At 42.4% G+C, this 20,116-nt stretch overlaps 1 protein-coding gene across 1 annotated transcript in view; it reads right to left on the reverse strand.

The window, feature by feature from the left end:
* The window catches only part of LOC121287635 (protein unc-13 homolog A-like), a 298,606-nt gene that overhangs the window by 38,250 nt on the left and 240,240 nt on the right, over nucleotides 1–20,116 (reverse strand). Inside the window, exons 28-32 of the mRNA XM_041205568.1 lie at nucleotides 18,949–19,026; nucleotides 13,435–13,512; nucleotides 8,261–8,349; nucleotides 7,631–7,783; nucleotides 4,268–4,391 (exon numbers count right to left, since the gene is read on the reverse strand). Coding sequence (XP_041061502.1) covers nucleotides 4,268–4,391; nucleotides 7,631–7,783; nucleotides 8,261–8,349; nucleotides 13,435–13,512; nucleotides 18,949–19,026 — 522 coding nt within the window. The remainder of the gene's footprint in view (nucleotides 1–4,267; nucleotides 4,392–7,630; nucleotides 7,784–8,260; nucleotides 8,350–13,434; nucleotides 13,513–18,948; nucleotides 19,027–20,116) is intronic.

Genomic DNA, 20,116 nt, shown 5'->3' on the forward strand with positions numbered 1-20,116 from the left:
TTAGTCATAGTAAAGATAAATTACTGATAATTCATAGGGGTGATTTATTGCCTGGTTCTTGCTACAATAATAATGGCGAGGCTATTAGCACCTACTATTATTGCAGAGTGAATCTGACAGCAATCCTGGCATCCACGCCTGCACAGTTAAGCACAGAAATCCAGATGTTGCTGTCAGAAATACCCCAATCCTCCTAAGGGTACATTATTCCAGGATTTGTAAATAAGGCTCGGCATTGAAATCAGTGTAATGGTTTGAACTTACTCACTAGTTCCACACTAAAGACGACAAGGTGAGGGGCAGGAGGTTTAGGGGGAATGTGAGGAAAAACTTTTTTACCCAGAGGGTGGTGACGGTCTGGAATGCGCTGCCTGGGAGGGTGGTGGAGGCGGGTTGCCTCACATCCCTTAAAATGTACCTGGATGAGCACTTGGCCCATCATAACAATCAAGGCTATCGGCCAACTGCTGGTAAATGGGATTAGGTAGGTAGGTCAGGTGATTCTAATGTGTCGGTGCAGACTCGATGGGCCGAAGGGCCTCTTCTGCACAGTGTGATTCTGTGACTGAAAAAGTTAAAGCTGATGCATTTAGGACTGAGTGAGTTTGTAATGGTGCAATAAGTAGTAATTAGTGCTGAACAACCTCTGTGGCCCTGAAAACATCATTTTACAGATGCAGAATCTCATTCTCTCAGAAGAAAATGAATGGTGCAGATTTAACAAAATAAATTAAATTATTTTATAATAGTTATTTTTAGAAAAAATCTTTTCCTGTTTATCTCTCATCCTTAATCCCATCTGTACTTCCCAATCTCTTTTTTGCTTTTATAGCATCATTTAAATCTTATTTATACTTCCCTGTTTTATACTTTCTGGTTTGGACTCTGCATTCCTAGGTGAGGGTATTTCAATTGCTGTTGCTTGCTCTGTTCACAGATGCCACAGATTCCATGTAAAACATGCTACACTGGAAAAGTCCCCACATTACTGGAAATCTTGGAAAAACAAGTCTGTTGGGCAGTTGTCAATGAGGTGAGTGGTGAGTGCTGGTGAGTGAGTGAGTGCTGTTCCTTCACCACTGACAGCAAAATCCAGACCGGTGTCACACTCTCTAACACAATACATAAATCTTACTAATAGAGGTTATAGGCTTTTGTGAGGATACTTGCAAGTTAATTCCTTCCTTTTAGAGATAACATGCTGAGAGGAATGTATAATCTGAGTCTCTCCAGCATCTCCTTGCCCACGATCTACAACTTTTCATAACTAGCCAGTTTTGATGCTTTTTTTGCACTGCTGGAATAGAACTAATAAAACATTCCCGTTTTCTCCTGGGTTAAGTGCCATGCAAAACTTTCTTTATCTAGCAGCCTGGATCAGAAATGCTGACATTTTCCTAATGTAAGTTTATATGAATCTACATGAATGCTTAGCATCAAATTCTGGCTGACTGAGTGAAATGCAATGCCAATAAAGTGTATCCTTCATGCATTGTGATAAATTTCTTTTGCATCATGACAAAAAATTAAACCAATATTTGTAATAGGGGTGATTCAGTCTGAAGATATCCTCCTAAAGGGCCAGAGTCTTATAGTAGTGATATTCATTATTGGGTTAAAGGTAGTAATATTAAATTTATAAAGAATTAATATCAATCTATCTTCGTTATGGTTAATGAGCTATACTGCAAGGCGCATGTGAATGAATCAGGCTTTAGAAGCTTTTTGCCTAAGTTAGATGCTTGATTGTTTTTACTGGTACCTGCTGAATAACTGAGATACATTAATTTGAGCACAATATTCAAAAACATGTCCTTCACATTTCTCAGAAATTCAAGTTGCTCTACAAGACCCTGTTAGAGTTGTTATATGAAACAATTACTGGCCTATGAAAATAATACCCTTAAAATAAATAAAAATTAGTTAAACATAATTAAAATCTCCAGCTAAAGGTGCATTTAATTTTAGTCGAAATGAGTATACACAAGTGGCTATTGTAACACTCGCTTTGTCTTGTGTCCATGACAGCTTTGTCAAATCTCTCCTGAGCTCCTCCCTATCCCTGACCTATTTTACTCCATCCCCTCTTAAACAGTATAAAATCCATCACATTTCTACCTCTCTTTAGCTCTGAAGAAGAATCATTCAGACTCGAAACGTTAACTCTGTTTCTCTCTCCACCGTTGCTGCCAGACTTGCCGAATTTTTCCAGCATTTTCTGTTTTTATTTCAGATTTCCATTATCTGCAGTGTTTTGCTTTTATTATATGCCTATACATGTATGTGTACTACATGATATTTGGCTTCTCATTTGACTTTATCACCAGCATTTGAACTTACTGTTCATGGTGTGTGTTTGACGAAACATTTTTACGTCATTTCTTATGATTTTATTTTGAGTTTACTGTGCATCCTTCCAGTGTCAGATAGTTTATATATGCTCACCACCTAGACTTACACCTGATAAATGCCCACTTGGCTGAGGTGTCAGAGAGCTACTAGGGCCTGCAGAATTGTACCTCACCAGGCGAGGGTTCTAAAAAATGTGGTGGGGGAAAGGATAGGTTATGCTTTTCAGCTACATCAGCTCAAGATAACATTCCTGATGACTGCATCAGAAAAGTTATAGTTGTATTTATTTCTATCGGAAATTAATTGTTAAAACATTGGAATAATATAAAGTTATTATTCACTATCAATGTCATATTTGAACCAAATTGAGAAGACAATTTTGGAATACTGCATCATTGTTAGCAGCTCTTATTATGAACAATGAACAAAATATGACTGCAGGTGCATTTCAGCATGGTATTGCTGATTAGGTATCTCTTGCAGAAAAAAGAATCAGCCAACAGGTTTAAAACACATAGACTGCAGCTGTTAATTCAACAGTGGTAGCAACTGATACACATAATAACATTTCAACAAAGACAAGCAGTTAGCTTTTACTTAGATGGGCATTTGCTTGATATGCACATCCAGCATTGAGCTGTAAACATACAACACACTTCTAACAGACTTTTTAAATCCAAAAGGAGCAAACATTCAATTGACAAAACAAGGGAGATTTCAGGTATGGGAGCCTAGCAGAGGTAGTTATTATTTATCAGTCAGCCATGTGCATCAGCTTGTGGCAGCATACACTGACCAGCGCAGCCACACACAAAAATACTGGCTGATTCTACTGAACGCACAGCAGACAGACAGACAGACACATAGTGCTGTACTTACAATCATCTGCCATTATCAGAGAGCAAAATGATTAAAGAAAATGATAATCAGATCAGCATGTTACTTTCTAGTTTAATGCAATTTTCAAATCAATTGATGCTACAATGTTGTTAATGAAAATTGTTAACACTAAAGCCCTTTGGTTAAATTTAAAAAAAAACATATAGACTAAGATCTGAAGGTTTTAATTATTAAAAAAAGGCAGCAAAATATTGTCAGAGACCACAGTTACGCATTTGAATTTTTAAAAATCTTTTGCCCTTTCAAACATTGTTTAATTAAAAATGGATTTACACAAAATAAAGACCATACTTTGTATGAGTGCCCATACTGCACTCCAAACAAAATTCTAAATCTCTTGATGCAAAAAATGTCAAAGGTCTTCATGGATATTAAATTATTGGCAGCTAAGCAATTAATATTAACATTTTTGTTACTAACTGCACAATCTTTTTTCTTGCAAGGTAGGGTATATTTAATTACCATGTAGATACAGATAAATGTTTAATGTCATCAGGATATCTAGTGGAAATTAACTTAATCAGCACTGCTTTTTCCACTTCTCTACCCAAACCAAACTCTGAGAAATAGCCCGCAGTTACTTTATTTTGATTACACTTCAAGCATTAGTGAATAAAAGCAATGCCTACAATGATTGGAACAAAATGCACTCTTCAAGCACTTCCATTGACCAATGCGCCAATTCAGCTCATACACTAGAAGGCATTAGGGCAACCAGCCCAATCCATATGGTGAGTTTTTGTTTTATACATATTTTATTATTAAATTACTGCAGCTTCTTCATGAATTATAATAATGAGTAAGCTGAAATATTAGGCAACTTGATACTACAAAGTATAGAGATTACGAATAATATAAGTTATATAATTTTTAAAAAACTCAACATGATTGGTCACTTTATCTTTCTACAGACATGATGGATCAATCTGTTATTTTTTCAGCTCTGCTACATAATTTTGCTGCATAGGTTCACTAAGCCAGAAATACAGGTTTAAATTCAGAACTTGCTACTCACCGTTTGATCTGTTAAAGGTGGTAAGACAATAGTTTTCTCCATTGTGTTCATTACAATCCTCCATAACTCTTTTAGGACACGCTTCAACACAGTTTTCTCACAGATCTTTGCAAAGAGTGTCAAACTGGAAGAGGAAGAACACTTGCACAGATATTCAAACCAGCAACTGTTACAACTTGCACTCATTTAGGGCCTGCTTAGAAAAATGTTCCAAGACACTTCAAAGAAGTAGGTTTTAAGGTGTATTGTAAGCTAGAGAGAGATGTAGAGAAGCAGAGGAGTTTACGGAGGGAATTCCAGAACTAAAGGCCCAGGCAGTTGAAGGCACGGTCGCCAAGGGTACAGTGGCATAAACTGACATTGGGCAGGAGACCAGAGGAGGAGTGCAGAGATCTTAGAGGTTTGTAGGGCTGGAGGAAGTTACAGAGATAGAGGGGGAAGGGTATGAATTTGAACACAAGAATGAGAATTTTAAATTTGCGGCACTGCCAGACCATGAGCCAATGTAGGTCAGGGAAAAAGGGGTGATGTTTGAACAGGGCTTGATATCCATTAAGATAGGGCAGAAGAGTTTTGGATAGCTGAAGTTTATGGGGGATTAAAGGTGGGCAGCCAGCCTAGAGAGCTTTGGAACAGTGGAGTCTGAAGATAACAAAGTAGTCGATGGGCTGAGGCAGGTGAGAGTATATGTAATACTAGGGAAGTGGAAGTAGGCAATCTTGGTGATACAGATCACGTGGGGGAGAATCTTTGGCTCGACAAGTGGCCCCCACTTGCTGAGTCTTAAAATGACGCAGGGTGATGTCTGGCATGTGTCCTGACGTCACTGCGTGTCATTTGGATTTTCAGTTCGGCAGGCGTGCAGCCGAGTCAGCTGTGTGCTCGCCGAACTGTCAAAGGCCTATTAAGGCCATTTAACTAACAATTAAAATAATTAACGGAGCTGCCTGTCCAACCTTAAGGTTGGGGGGCAGGTGAAGAACCCAGGCAGCCTTCGCATTTTTCGTGGACCCTCATCCACGGGTGGGATGAGGTCTCATGAATGATTTTACATTTTCTCAAAAATTTTTATTGAAAATGATGCACACGTCCCAGCTCATGTAACAGTTTCACATGAGGGGACATGTCATAAAAATTTTTTCAAAGCTTTATTGAACTGTTAAAACTTAAAACTAATCTCCCTGAGACACCTCTGTGTCTGAGGGAGATTTCTGTGCTTTTTTACATGCATGCAGGGAAGAGCACACTCCCACCTCAGGAACCCACCCCCCCCTACCTGCCTGCACAGGGGGCACACAGCACTTCCAGGTACGCGTCACGCTGGGTGGGCCTTAATTGGCCCGCCTACATAAACTGGCAGCGCGGACCTGATCGGGAGCGCTGATCAGGTTCCCGCCTGCCCCATGCACAACCCCCCCAACAGGGGGAAAATTCTACCCATGGAATCAGATTGGCTTAGCAACTTGAGAATAGTAAGGTTGTTTAATTCTCTAATTGCTATAAATAAATAAAGAACTTGCATTTATATAGCACCTTTCACAACCTCATGGCCCCATTTAAATAATTTTTGGTGTAGTCACTTTTGTAATGTGGAAAATGTGGCAGTCAATTTGTGCACAGCAAGGCCCATAAAGAGTACTGTGATAATGATCAGAACATCTGTTGTTTTAGTGATGTTGGCTGAAGAATAAGTATTGACTAGGACACTATGCTGCTTTTTGAAATGGTGTGATGGGGTTTTTGGTGCTCACCTTGGGGCCACATGAGACCTTGGTTTAATACCTCATCCAAAAGACAGCACTTCTAACAGTGCAGCATTCCTTCAGTACTGCACTGGAGTGTCAACCTAGATTTTGTACTCAAATGTTTGAGTGGGATCTGAACCCCCCAAGCTCTGACTCGGAAGTAACAATGCTAACCACTGAGCCAGGGCCAACACCTATTAGAATAAATACACCAGGAGCAAATACACAGGCAGCTGCCTCAGGGAGCTGAAACATTTTAAAATCAAAAATAAAATTTTCAAAATCTGAAAATAATGGCCGGACACGTGGCTAACTCACAATAACATAAATAGAATAAAAACTCTGCCCAAAAATTTATACTTATTTTTCATTTAATTGTGGAAACCTCATTCCACCTGTGGATGAGGTTTGCTAAAAAATCAAAAGGCCGCCTGGCTGATTGGCTCTCCTGCCAACTGTAAGGTTTGATGGGCAGCGAAAAATAGGTTTGATTAAGGGCCTTAATAGGCCTCGTAATCGTCCGTGGGCATGCTGCTGACTCCCGTGCACCCCCCCCCACCGATTGAAATATCCTGTGAGTCCGTGATGACGTTGGGACAATCGGGGTTGGACGTGTGCTCGCACGTGGAATGTAAAATCCTGCCCATGGACGGGATGAGAAGGCTAACTCCAGAGGAGATGAGGCCAGATAAAGATGGGAGGGTGTGTGTGTGAGAGAGTGAGTGGTGTTGTCCCTCGAGCTGGCAGTGAGTGAGATGCCAGTGAGTGGGTGAGTTGGGCTTGTGAGTGGGTGAGTTGGGAGTGATGAGATGTTTGACCTACCCTGGTGGCATGGATGTGATCATTCATCCGTTTTCTGCACTGGATAGCCAACCTCTTGTGCGCAGCGTTGGCACTGACCACCTCTGCCATCACCTCCCAAGCCAGAGTGGTGAGACTGATGGGCCTCCTGCGGTCAGAGCGGGCAGGGGATGTGGAGGACTTCACAGTGAGCCTCCACAGCATCTAGAAGGCATTCAGGGATGCTGAATCGGGAGGCTGCAATCTGTCTGGCTTTTGGGGCCATGACTTCACCAGAGTGGTCCTGGGCTGCAAGCTCTGAGAAGTGTGTGCGCAAATGCATTTTAAATACTGCGCCTGGAGTGAGGAAGCGGCGAGGTAATGGTGTGGTGGGCCAATCAGAGGTCACCAGCCTGCGATCCAGTGTGTTTCCCGTGACTGCATAATTATGAGGTGGGGAGGGGACGATACAGCGTGAAAACCTGGAAACCCGCCATTTGGGCCGGCGGGTAAAACATCTTTTTTCATGCCCATTACTGTGTTAAGTGCAAATTTGGGATGATTCCGCCCATGGTGTGACATCTTTCTTCCACTACACCCAGTTAAAGGGGAATTTTGACCTTTGGTAATAGTACAAAATTGGCAACTTCACCTTGGCCCACCTGTTCTACACCTCTCCTGACTTTTGTTTCCATTGATTTTATGAAGACAAAAATTGGGTCTTTCACCTATGCAGTCATTTTGAAAGCAGATGAATAGGATTTAACTCTACCCTCTCAAAGAGTCAATAATGTACTCAATAAATGTTCTAAATTAAAAATGTAGAAAACTGACTAACTTGCTATCCAGCAGGTCCATGAGTGGTTGGAGAACATTGTCAGCATCCTGAGCCACACTGTTGCAAGCGCTGGCAGGGACATTTCCTGTTCCTTTCACCTGGCTGAGAATATCTCCCATCTGCTTCACACATTCCTCAATGTGAGGCTGAAAACTGAAAAGTACCAAACAAGAATCAAGCGTGACATTAAAACTAAATCATACTCTAAAGCAAGCCAAGATAAAGATGCAAAACACTGTACATTTAAGCTCTGCTATCTTTTGTGATTTGTCATTAATTTTATTTGTAATGGTTAAACTGCAAATGAAACATATATATTGAGAGTCATTTTAATTAAAATAAATGAGAATTGCTTGTCCCAATGAAACTGTTATTAACTCTCTGGATGCATTACCTGGTAGACAACATTTAAAAATTTATGCTCGTTATAAAAACAGTTTTTCAAAGTGATCAATATCAAAATTACTATCGCTACACATTGTATTGTCTAGCCCTAGCACAGCCTCTGGTGCAGTACAGGTGTCAGAACACCACTGTAATGAAGTACCTTCTTCTGATAAAAAGTGGCCAATGCATGACTGTATTTAATTGCAGAAGTTTTAAATACTATAAGCATGTTGAAATTCTTACCTTAGTGCAAACACTCTGCTAAGATCATCCAACACATTATTGAGTTTTATCTGTAGCTCTTTCAAAATGTCACTGGCCTCGGCATTCAACTGAAAATGCAAATGGGTATTCATTGTAAACACTGCCGTTATTCAGAAAAACCACTAGCCAAGCTGAACATGGCGGAGGGGAGAGGAAATGAGTGGAGAATTTAAAAGAAAAGATTGTAGAGGGCCAGAAGCAAAAACAAGATGGGTCAATAATTTTTTTTCTTGTCCAACCTTTTATTACATGCTCATTTTTTTTTTCATAAGTGCACAATTGAACCACAGACCAATATGAAGCTGGAGTGCGTATAAGCTCAGAGTGACGATTTATCTCCATGAACAGGAAGGGAACCACTAAATTATACATATCAATGCTCCTCTTGAATGACAAACTAATACCATATTATAGAAATTAAAAAATCACCAAGCTCATTACTAATAGTTACAACTCTTGACATATGTGAGCACTCCATCTCAGAAGCAAATGGCTGTGTGTGAACATGAAGTGTGATGCATTTTCAGTAGCTGTAACTGTGAAGTAAATTCAGCCTTGAAGGAGACAGTGTTTATTTTTTATGTAACAAAATAGCACCTAAAGCTTCCACAGTTTTTTCCTATTTCTATTCCGATATTAATACACAGGGAACCTAAACAAGAACTTTTTTCAAGTTTCATAAAAATAGCCCAAATCTTCCGGTCTTCAGATCATCGGAGACCAGGCGTATGGCTGAAGATGTGCATCCAGACCTTGTGGAAATCCTGACGTGTAGACCTAGGTGGGAATTTCCCAGGAAGTTTAAACTCCCGATGTGCAATTCCCCGGCCCTGGAAACCTCTGTGAACATCTCCGGCTCAGTGGTAGAGTCAGAGGGCAGGAGTTTCCAGCCCCACCCGCTGCTGAGATTATCTGGTCCCGTTGAAAGTCAATGGACTCCTGGCTGGCCGGCCACAGTGGGGCAGGAAAACCCCAGCCAGAGACTTTGGACAGACCACAGTACTTAGCTGGGCAGTACCCAGGAAATGCTAGACAGATTTAAAACCTAGTCTTTCAGCTGGGGAGCCACATAATTGATCCCCCAATTGCCACCCTGCTCGACCCACCAACTACCCTTAACCGCACTGACTACACTCCCGACCACCGACTACCCCCAACCTTACCCAACCACCTCTCCAACCACCTGGCCACCTCCCACGAAAGCAACCAGCCCCCCCCCCCCAACCCAACCAGCACCCCATACAGACCCGGCTATCCCTCTGAGTTGACTACCAACTCTCACCACCTCACCCACTTACCTACCCATTCATTCATTCACCCATCCACATAACATTCATTCACTAACATTGAAACTGGACCTTTATGCATACCATACTGCAGCTAGCACTGTAAAAAAAGGGGTGTGTCCACTCTCCCTCCAGACTCTACTGGGCTTCAGTGGAGTTCCCTGAGGGATGCTGCACTGTACATTTCTGTGGGAGCTGAGCTTGGAAGGTCCTGGTAGAAATGTGCAGCAGTGTCAACAGGAGGGAATTTTCGATTGCCGCTGTTCACCAAGATCCGGCTCATTATTTTTGGTTAAAACAATAATTGTTTAGAAGCTGTGATCCATACATCTATTTTGAACTCAAGAGATAATACATGAAAATAAATTGGATTAAATAAAGCAAAGGGGACGGAAGTCTCAATCTTTGGCAGTGACACTACAATTTTGCCATTTTATTGTGCTTAATTAGGGGAAATCTGTGTTTTGGTGCATTATGCCACATAAGTGCTGCTATTGCACTAACATAAATTTCCTCACATGCAATCCCTATCAAAGCACCTCAGGGTACATTTCTGTAGCTTAATTATTCAAGCAGTTGGAAGTTTCCTGAGGGTGACAGTGCTGCAAATGTGTTACTTTAGATCCTAAAAATACAGGTGCAACTTTACAGACAAGTGTAAGTGAGGAGTTGATAAGCTGCAAAGGGTACTTACTTCAGCTTTTGATTACAGGTTTCCAAGGAACTATTTTTAAACTTCCTTCACATTTTGTAATCACTAAAACCTGCACTTCATTTTACCGTCATGCTTTTGACCTCCCCCTGAAAATATATGTGAAATCCCTGACATCCCTCACCACCAACACTCGCATTCAGATTGACGTTGGACAAGGGACAGTTTCCCAGGGGCATGCTGTCATAATGGAGGAGTTGCAGCAGCAGCATGGCTAGGCCCGGAATGGTAGGGCAGCATGGCAGAGGACAGAAGGTCGCTGGGTATGACTTATATCATGTATAGAAACCACATAAGTTTGAGACCACCTTTTTGAGGAGCAATACAACAATAGATGTGTCTCTCCAAGGGTGTCATTGAACATCACTGCCAATTTCAGCATGAAGATCTGCAGATTTTCTCCGCAGCCAGACTGATCTGCCTGTGGCAATTAAAGTGGCAGCAGCTCTCAAATTTAATGGTTCTGGACCCTTCTACATTGTCATTGGATACCTGTGCAGCATCAACCAAGGAACATTCAGACTGTAGGGTGCCATGATGGCATGCATTTGGCATTGACGATGCCAGCCAAACAGCTACTGATGTGTATGGATAGAAAGGGGAGACATTCCCATGTAAAGCCATTCATCTGTGATATAGATCAGGCAGTATTCTTATTTGCCACAGCAAGGGCATAGAGCACAGATTCTGCAAGATTTCTTCATAGATTGATTGACTATGGTGGCATCACTTTAGTTTTATCATCTTCTACACACTCTGCCAGATGGCATCAGAATAGACGTCTGTGGTCCAACAGGACTTTGCCAGGAAGCATCCCTGCAGTGCAAAAGTCCACATCAAATGAGGGCTCCCTTTCCTTAAAGATGATTATAACCATAAATAACCAAGTTTATGATAACTGCATAGTGTATTCTGAACAAAACATTAATTTATAAAAAAAAGTACCTACTCTTTCTCATCACTGTGGTTCCTCCTTTTCCCTCATAATGCATTTGTGTCCATGTGCTGAGTTTAAGGTCTCCCTCAGCAGGAGAATTGGGTTGGCCCCTCAAGATACTCAGAAGGGCCACCAGACTGAGATGGACCTTGAATCATGGCAGTTGGTTCCCGAGAGGAAGCTCCTGTTAGCTACATCTCTGGGGGTTGCTCCTGGGGAGCCTTGTGTTGCACACAACCACACGCAGATATAATAAAACATAATAATTCTGGCATGTGCTGCTGTCCTGAGAGATGACAGTATCTGGCACAAGGAGTCATGTTGCTGCCATTTCACTGGGACCTGTATCTGTAGCCCCACTGGTCAGCGGGATGGCTGGTCTAATGGCAGCTATGAGGTCTGTCCAGCCAAGAAACGACAGTGGCTGTGGTCAAAGCAGTGATCAATACTCCGCTGCACTCTGTCCCCAGTTGCTTCTATTGCTGCAGTTCATGCACCTATGGAGATGGAAACTCCCACTGCTTCCTGGCCAACTGTCATCTGGGGCTCTGTTGTAGCTGCCACTTGCTGCATTGTTACCTTCATGGGGCAAGAAGCCTTCATAGTTGCTACTACAAAAGAAAAATGTAAACTAGCCAACCACACCTTTCAACTACCACACATTCTGGCAAAATGTCCTCAGACTTTTTTTTATTGGGGCGAGTACCTATGAGCTCTGAATGCCACAACACTGAAGTAATGAGCAGCCTTCTCCTCTGCTTCTGCACATCTTCATTAACCTTCTATTCTGCTGGTTCCATCATGCTGAGTGACTCGCCTGGCAGGAATTCCCCACCATGACTATATAAATTCCTGTTGGGCAAGAGGAAGCCAGTGACGAGTAAGACAGAAAGCAGTTTGGGTGAGGGGCTTGGGCGAGAGGTGGACAGGCTGGGATGATTTCGTTCTCCCATTTGCCAAGGCTTTTAACCTTTTCTTCGATCTCATTAGGTACTAGGCCAAAAGATGCATACACCCCTCTCCCTGTAGTTTTGATAGGTTTGCATAAAAGCTTAGGAGATTATGAGATGTAAGCTCGAATTCCTTGGGAAGAGAGGGCCAGGGGATGGAGGGTGTATGCACTTAAGGCTGGTAGGACAACATTGTAGTTGCTGAGTTACTCACCTTTGGTGCAGATGACATGTGTTTTCCCATAAGAGCCAGGAGTTTCTCTTCACAGTGGATTGGGGAGTAGGGGGCGCCAAGGCAGTGGGGGAGGAGGGACATTGTCAGTTGCTCCTCAAATGGCCTTGCATTATGTACCAATTTCTTCTGAAATTACTTAAATAGATAAGGGTAAGACCAGCAGTGAAAGAGTGTGTGGTGAGTGTAATGGAAGAGATGGAGTGAGAGATGTATGGTGGGAATCTGCTGGGGTGGAGAATGGTGTTTTGGGGTTGTGCAAAACATCTTTTGTTTGCGAGAGCAGTGTGTAGCCATATGCAGACTCTGCGATCATTAGGTACTTATAAGTGGAGTGGGGTGAGGGGATTGCATTAAGAGGGTGAAGAGTGTCGTTTTACGCAGGGTGGGAAAGGAATAAGGGAAAATAATTGTGACTGCCTTGCCATACCCAGATCTGGTAAATCACTGAATTTCTTCCTGCACTGCTCTGCTCTGCTAAAGATGTTAGCCAATAGTGCCACCACCCTTCATGTACCACAGCTTACCAGGCTTATAGGACCATAGTCCTAAGAAACTTTGACTCGAGGTCCATAACCTGGAACTTCACCATTCTGCCCATTTGCTTCATGGGCTCAGGTGATGCCTGTATTGCCATATTGCTGCCAACATCGATGCTTTGGAGATGCCATGGTGTTGTAAGACCAGAACTAAGAAGGAAAGCACCTGAGGTACAACATTGTACGTCAGTGTCGTAGGGTTCTGCTGAAGCCAGAAGCTCGCAGTGTCGGCCCGTTATGGCACTCAAATTTCCTGGTGTTTGTTGCTCACCTTTATTATACAAGTGAATTATCCCAAAGCAGCTGCTTATATGCAAATGATCTTATGAAGGGAATTTCTGTGCTGCCCCCCGCAGCTAGTGAACGGCATTATTTTCTGGCAGTGTAAGGTGCTGGAGGCATCAAGGAAATTCAGCATCAAAATTAACATAACTCGATGAATGATTAACTTCAAAACATTTAAAAGTAAAAATAAATTTGTAATTTTAAAGACTCACATCTTTTCCTCCCATCGCTTCAAACATCTTCTCTAGTTGTACTCGAAGCTGTTGGATGTTGTTCATCAGAATACATGGCTACAAAAGGTTCAACATGTTATTATTAGCTTTCTTATACAGTTACAGCCTTTTATTTTCAAGTGAAAAGAAATGTTTAAAAAATCTATATGAATAAATATCATATCTACATATCTATATAAATATAAATATCTATATAAATAAATGTGAAACCAAATGTAATATATTTTAAAGGTTTATATAGTAATTAATTTCTACTTGCCATAATGACATCTAAAAGCATCTTAAAATTCTTCTGAATTATACATTTAAAAAATATATAATTAGCGAGCATTTCTGAAGGATTAAACAATTATTGACCAAAGAATAGTGACACTATTTTAAAGGGAGTATCACTAACAAATATTTCAAACAAACAAAAGGAAAATTGCAAAATTCTATAAAAATATTAATGATTATTTTCAGGGCAATATCACAAGACAAAACATTGATCCAAAACATAAAGCAACAGCATTCTTATACAGTTACAGCCTCCCACAAGTAACTAGAATTGAATGGGTAATTTTCAAAATAAAGGGGGGCCTGGATTTCTGGTCTCACAAGGGGCGACACAGATGTGATCGGTATCTAGTCAAGTGCTAAATTTTGATCCTACTGAAACATGAGACAGCAAAGTATTGGCAAACTGCTGGAGACAAACAGATTAATGAGGCACGCCTTATTAGATTCTCCTTAAATCATTCCTTGGTGCATAAAAACATTTAGTGAAATTATACTGAGATGCCAATGAATGAGTTATAGGGCCCAATTTTCCCCTCCGTGCACCATGTGCAGTGGCGAGTGTGAAATTTTCAGTCCATATCATCCGCTTCCCACCTCATTATTTATGGACACACGAGAAACACGTTGGATCACTGGCGGTGGCCTCTGATCCATCTGCCCCGCCGTCAGCTCACCAGTTCCTCACTCCGGGTGGCATAATTAAATGGCACCTGTGCACAGCTTTCTCAATGTCTGCAGCCCAGGGCTGCTATGGATGTGAGAGATGGCCCCAAAAGGGAAGACGACAGCTATTCAGTGACGCCTCTCTGGAATGCCTGTTGGACGCAGTCGAGGCAGCCACAATGTCCTCTATCTTGTGATGGCCGGAGGAGGTTCACCAATCTCACCACTTTGACTTGGGAGGTAGTGGCAGCACTGCTCACACTCTCCATCTGTCTTTATGCAAGACAAGCTCGCAGACAAGCAGAGGGTAACGTCTCAGACCAGGTGTGGAGTGACCAAAATCAAGGTCCTCACTCCTTAGGAGAGCCAAGCTATTGAGCTGGACAGAGAGGACATGGACCCTGCCTGCAGTGACGGTGACGTAGACTGTGTACACCCAAGTGAGGCTCCTGCACCAGCTCATCTTTCATCAACGATACTGTGAGTGCGTTGTCCTGTTTTAGAGTCATCTGCCATGCACTAATTATCTCCACTTTCTTTCATAGGCACTTCTGGAAAGTGTCCAAAGCCTCCACAAACCAGGCCCTCAGCTCCAGCCCCAACAACATCTCAGATGAGGAACGAGAACAGAGCGCCATAGAAGACTCGTCACAACACTCACCCACATCCTCCAGCAGTGCAGAGACACACAACTCAGTGGGACCAAGTTCTAGAGCAGCCTCGGTGTCACAATCTATCAAGCACAGCACAGAATCTGGTCCACATCAGGCGGAGGCAGGGACATCTGTGGTTGCCGACACTCAGAGGACTGCTGGAAGCCAGGAATCTGTGGAATCCTAGTCAGATGATGAGCCTCCAGAGTTGGTCCTAAAGCAGTTGGTGGAGCAACAATCACGGGAATATCAGAAAGGGATGTCAGCTGCATTCCTCTGTTTTCAACATACGATGGAGAAGTCCATCTGCCTTCAGTCTGAGGTGATAGTACCGGCATGCCAAAGCACTGGGTCAGCACTGGTAGGATGGCAATCGTCATGGAAACCTTGGTCCAGGACATTAGTCCTGTACTGCGCCAGGAGCTGCAATCCATCACTGTAGGCACTGGTGGCATCCGTCAGTGGCTACGTGAGAGAGGGCAAAGGCACCTCCATCTCACTCCAGCTGCCCCTTCTCCTCAAAGAGTCAGCCAGGGGCTGTCGGGCACTCATAGGGAGGAGGACCAGCAGCTGGACACCCCGAAGCCATCTACCCAGGTGACTAAGGGAATGTCTAGCCAATCCCAGTCCCCTCTTCCTGTGACCCTATTAGCTCCAGCTCTACAGGCTGAGGAGGGTCCACCTGTCCCACAGCAGGACACCCACCAAAGTCATCACGGAAACCAGGGCGTAGCAGTCAGCCTCCGCCTCTGATGTGGATGTCAGGGGTGTACCCAGATATAGCGGTGGGGTTAGGAAAGTTAAAAAGTATTAGGAGCACATTGGTGGCATGTATATAACATTCATAAATGTAAATAGAATCACACCCATTTCACATCTCCTTTTGTATATGCCTCCTTTTTATGATGCGCTGTGTTGCTGTCAATCAGGTGTGACACCATGGTCCTTCCCCCGCCACTTATCGCAGATGTCACCATCATGGGCCTCTTGTCTATGTATTCTGTTTCCATATCACCTGTGTGTGTCCATTCTCGGATCATTCCTGACATCAATGATGCCTTGTCCTTAATGTAAAGTGTTCTTGTGGAAGGAACCTTGTTCACATGCTTTGCAGGATCATGTCATGTTCATTCTTGGCTGAGTAAGATTGAGGCAGAGGTGTTCTCTCATCTCATCTGCATTATTAAAAAGTTAAAGGTGTAGTGTCGAAGGACAGATGTCTTAATGCATGGGCAAGGGTCATATATCATAGAACTCCGTGTGCTCTCTGTCATCCAGCAGAGTTTCCAACTTTCCAAGTGTGCATCTGCTAAGTTCAACAATAAGCGGCAGTACCTTGCCACCTCAATGTGCCAAAGCTCTGCTCCTCTCAGCCACATTATTGTCCTGGCACTCGTAGCCACAACCTTGAGCATTTCTCACCTTGTAGTTGTCTATATTACGGACACAAGGCTCTCATCACAATGTAGGGATACAGCGCTGAGCATCCCCTCACCTAAACACTCACTGTGGTCAGTGATGCTAATTCCATTAGTTGATTTTTGATGGGTCAATAAAGCCTTTCAATAGTGCTAAGGGAATCAGGAGCGAGGATGTGCTAAAGCTGAAGTGTGCTCTTTATTAGCAACAACCTTGAGGGCTTCATGTTGTCTGAGCATTTTCGAGTTTGTAAGGGCCAGGGCTGGCCATGAGGGCACAATGTCTATGTTGAAGGTATATTATCTTAATAACTATATATCAAAGTGTTTGAACGTTGTCTCCCTCCAAGACCTCTCAATCCTCCCCCTGTACTCCTTGATCCCATCATGATTGTGGTGGATATCGCCTTGTTACCCCCTGGATATTCTGAGACAGATGTACCTATGCCCCATGTGGGCCTCATCCCTCCCCATCTGGAGGCCACTTGCACAGTGAAATATATACACACACACCCCTGCCCCTCACCCGCCAACACCTTTGAATGCCTCCACAATACCTTTTCCCCATCTATAGGCTGCAGAATTCTACTCTGACTGGGTGTGACATCTGCAGCCCAGAATGATGCTAGAAACCACCTGGACCAATGCACGAGATGTAACCATGTCCTGTGCACAACATGCTGGGCACGACTGATACTGGGCTGACATGCCCTCCCCCTTACACCTCCCCAGGCCAGGACAGCAACAGTCTTTGCAAGCTCAACAATGTAAACTGAAGTGCTTCTTCAGTCAGCAATCCTCCCAGTCAACTCACTTATGTCATTCTGTAACATAGTCTCTCCCTATCCTGATGTAGAGGATGCTACCTCCCTGCACTCCCCCAAACCATATGTCTGCGCAACCTTCCACACTTATGTCCCCCAGTGGAGGCCTTGCCCTGCAGCATATTAAAAGCTACACCTGCCTTACCGCTGGTCTGGTAGGTAAAGACAAGTCTGTGACACCCCCTGTAAGTGATGTGGTGCTGACCGCAAAGCCTGGCACTGAGTTTGAGTTGCCACGAGCGCTACACGATACAAGGTAGGTGAGGGAATGTCGAAGTGCAGGTCGCCAGGTGCATGTTGCTTATGTGCTGTTGTGAAACGTCGGTCTAATTGGACACCGATGTGCCCTGTTGATCCGGTGGTGGGGGGATGATTCTGGCGAGCAGTCCTTATAATGATATACAAACGTATTAAAATGATGTTCCCGACCTGCCACAGTGGGAAATGTGGCCAGCCATTGAAGGCTGGAGCGGACGATTGCAAACTGGCTGAATGATGATGTAAAACTGATTTTCCTGCCCGTCATGATGCCCGGCACAGGAGGGAGCAGAAAATCCTGGCCATAGATTTTGTGTAGCCTTTTGCATTTTCCATTCCTGAAACAATATTTGGTAGTTAAACTTCTCTGTACCTTTTAAAGTATTTACTACCCTGGCACATAATGTTTTGCAAGAGAATTTTTAGCAAGTTTCCATTGTGAACTTTTGTAAACTAGCGAGTGAGGAATGCAGAAGGGATTCCTTAATTTTCTTTTACATTCTTCTGACTAAAGAGCAGCGCTGTCATTTTGTCATGCTGTAGAACCTGTTATTGCCACAACCTTCTTTTTGAGTGGAGAAAATTAAGAACATAATTAAGGACATAAAAGAAAATGAAGCTGGTCAATAACAGGTAAGAAAATGGCAAATAATAAAAAGGCAAGGCAGATTTAAGTTGTAGGAATGGTGCATGTGAGACATGGAAGAAAGAATATTGTTTGAGCCCACAAATGACAGACGTTTTTGACACGTGGTAAAGTGGGATTTATTTATGCATGCAGATCAAAAGGAAGATTAAAACTTGCAAAGCAACCAAACTGTTCCTTCCACATGGAACAGTGGCAGATAGCATCTGCACCTGTATTGGGCAAGAGATGAAAGAAAAAAACTGCTAATAGTGAAGATCTGAAATAAAAACAGAAATGTTGGAAAGAAAGAAAAAATCTTTTATATTTATATTTATATAGAACTATTCACAACCTCAGGACATCTCAAAGGGCTTTACAGCCAACCAAGTACTCTTGAACAGGAATCACTGTTGTAATGTAGAAAATGCAGCACCAAGGTGCTCAGAGCAAGGTCCCACAGACAGAAATGTGATAATGACCAGATAATTGGTGTTTAGTGATGTTGTTTGAAGAATAAATATTAGCCAGGCCATACATAAACACAGTGCTTTCAGGCTGATTAGTGTTTGTAAAGAGAAAGTACAAGTTGGCATTTTGGGTGAAAAACCTGCCATCAGTTCTAACAAAAGTACTGCATCTAAAACATTTATCCACCCTTTCTCTTTAGGGATGTTACCAGGATTGTTGTGTTTCACCAACATTACTTCAATCTATTCTATGGTACTTGCAGACTACAGTAAACATATATATAATATGGAGCAATAGGTTACCACTTTCTCCTTCGAACAGTATGATGCATAATCCTTAGCTATTATCTCAGCATACTGCAGTAGCACATTGCTGATAGTCTGAAAAAGAAAATAATTTTGTGAGCAACACAAGGGTTTGTCTTTGTTAAAAAATATAGAAAGAAGGCAGAAGATAGCAGATATTGAACTGCTGAGCCAGAGTGCAACTTATTTAAAATTTCTTAACATTTTCTTGTTTTAATATAATGTTCACCTTGTATTTTTGCGAAAAGGATGCTTAAAAAGCACAAGGTAATTAACATATCATGTGTTCACCACAGGAACTATTGATGAGAGAGTCTTAGCCTACTCTTTGCATTAATAGAGTAGGGCAATGCCAGATGTCAGACAGCCCAATGCTCTGTTAGAACAATCATTTTTTTCTGGGTCCCACATTAATGAATTAAATAAAATATCACAGCTTTTCATTATATTACCAGAAATAACATCCCATATTTCCCTACTTTTTTGCCCCACTTGTTTTGTGGCAGGAAACTGTTTCACCAGCTTCCTTGCAGGCTTTTCCATTTCAGGAGCTTTCACCTGGAAGTGACACGAATGTTGAATATATATGTCTGCCCATTACTGACACATTTAAATGATAGAAAATAAGGGAAATAAAATATCTGATACATTCCGCCATCATTAAAGCCCTTAACAATTCTGGGTGTCAACATTTATAAGGCAGGGTGTGGTGAATGTTGATGGAACATTGAGGGTGATCGACTACATTTGGCAAGTTACACTGTTTTTAAAAATAGTTTTATTATTACAGTCCCAGGGATCACTGATCATGGTGTCCGTCAGCAGGAGCTGCAACAATTTCCCTCCCCATCACCTCCCCCAGCCTACCCCACCAACAACCTGAAGCAGGTGAGTCATAGGCACTAGGAGAATCATTCAGGAGCCCACGATGAACAAGAAAATGACCCTGACCATAGGAGATATGAGGATGAGGGACATATGATAGAGATGCAAAGCTTGCACTGCTACCAATCTGGCAGAATGATGGACCCATTGTAACAAAATTTACACTAATATGTCTCAAAGTTTGGAATTTGTTATATAAAAGCATTTTGACTGATAATAAAACTGAATTTTGACTTTAAAGCTATTTTTTATTCATTGACCAGATGTCTTTGCACCCACA

Source organism: Carcharodon carcharias, chromosome 14 (genome assembly GCF_017639515.1).
Source record: "Carcharodon carcharias isolate sCarCar2 chromosome 14, sCarCar2.pri, whole genome shotgun sequence".
Classification (NCBI taxonomy): domain Eukaryota; kingdom Metazoa; phylum Chordata; class Chondrichthyes; order Lamniformes; family Lamnidae; genus Carcharodon; species Carcharodon carcharias.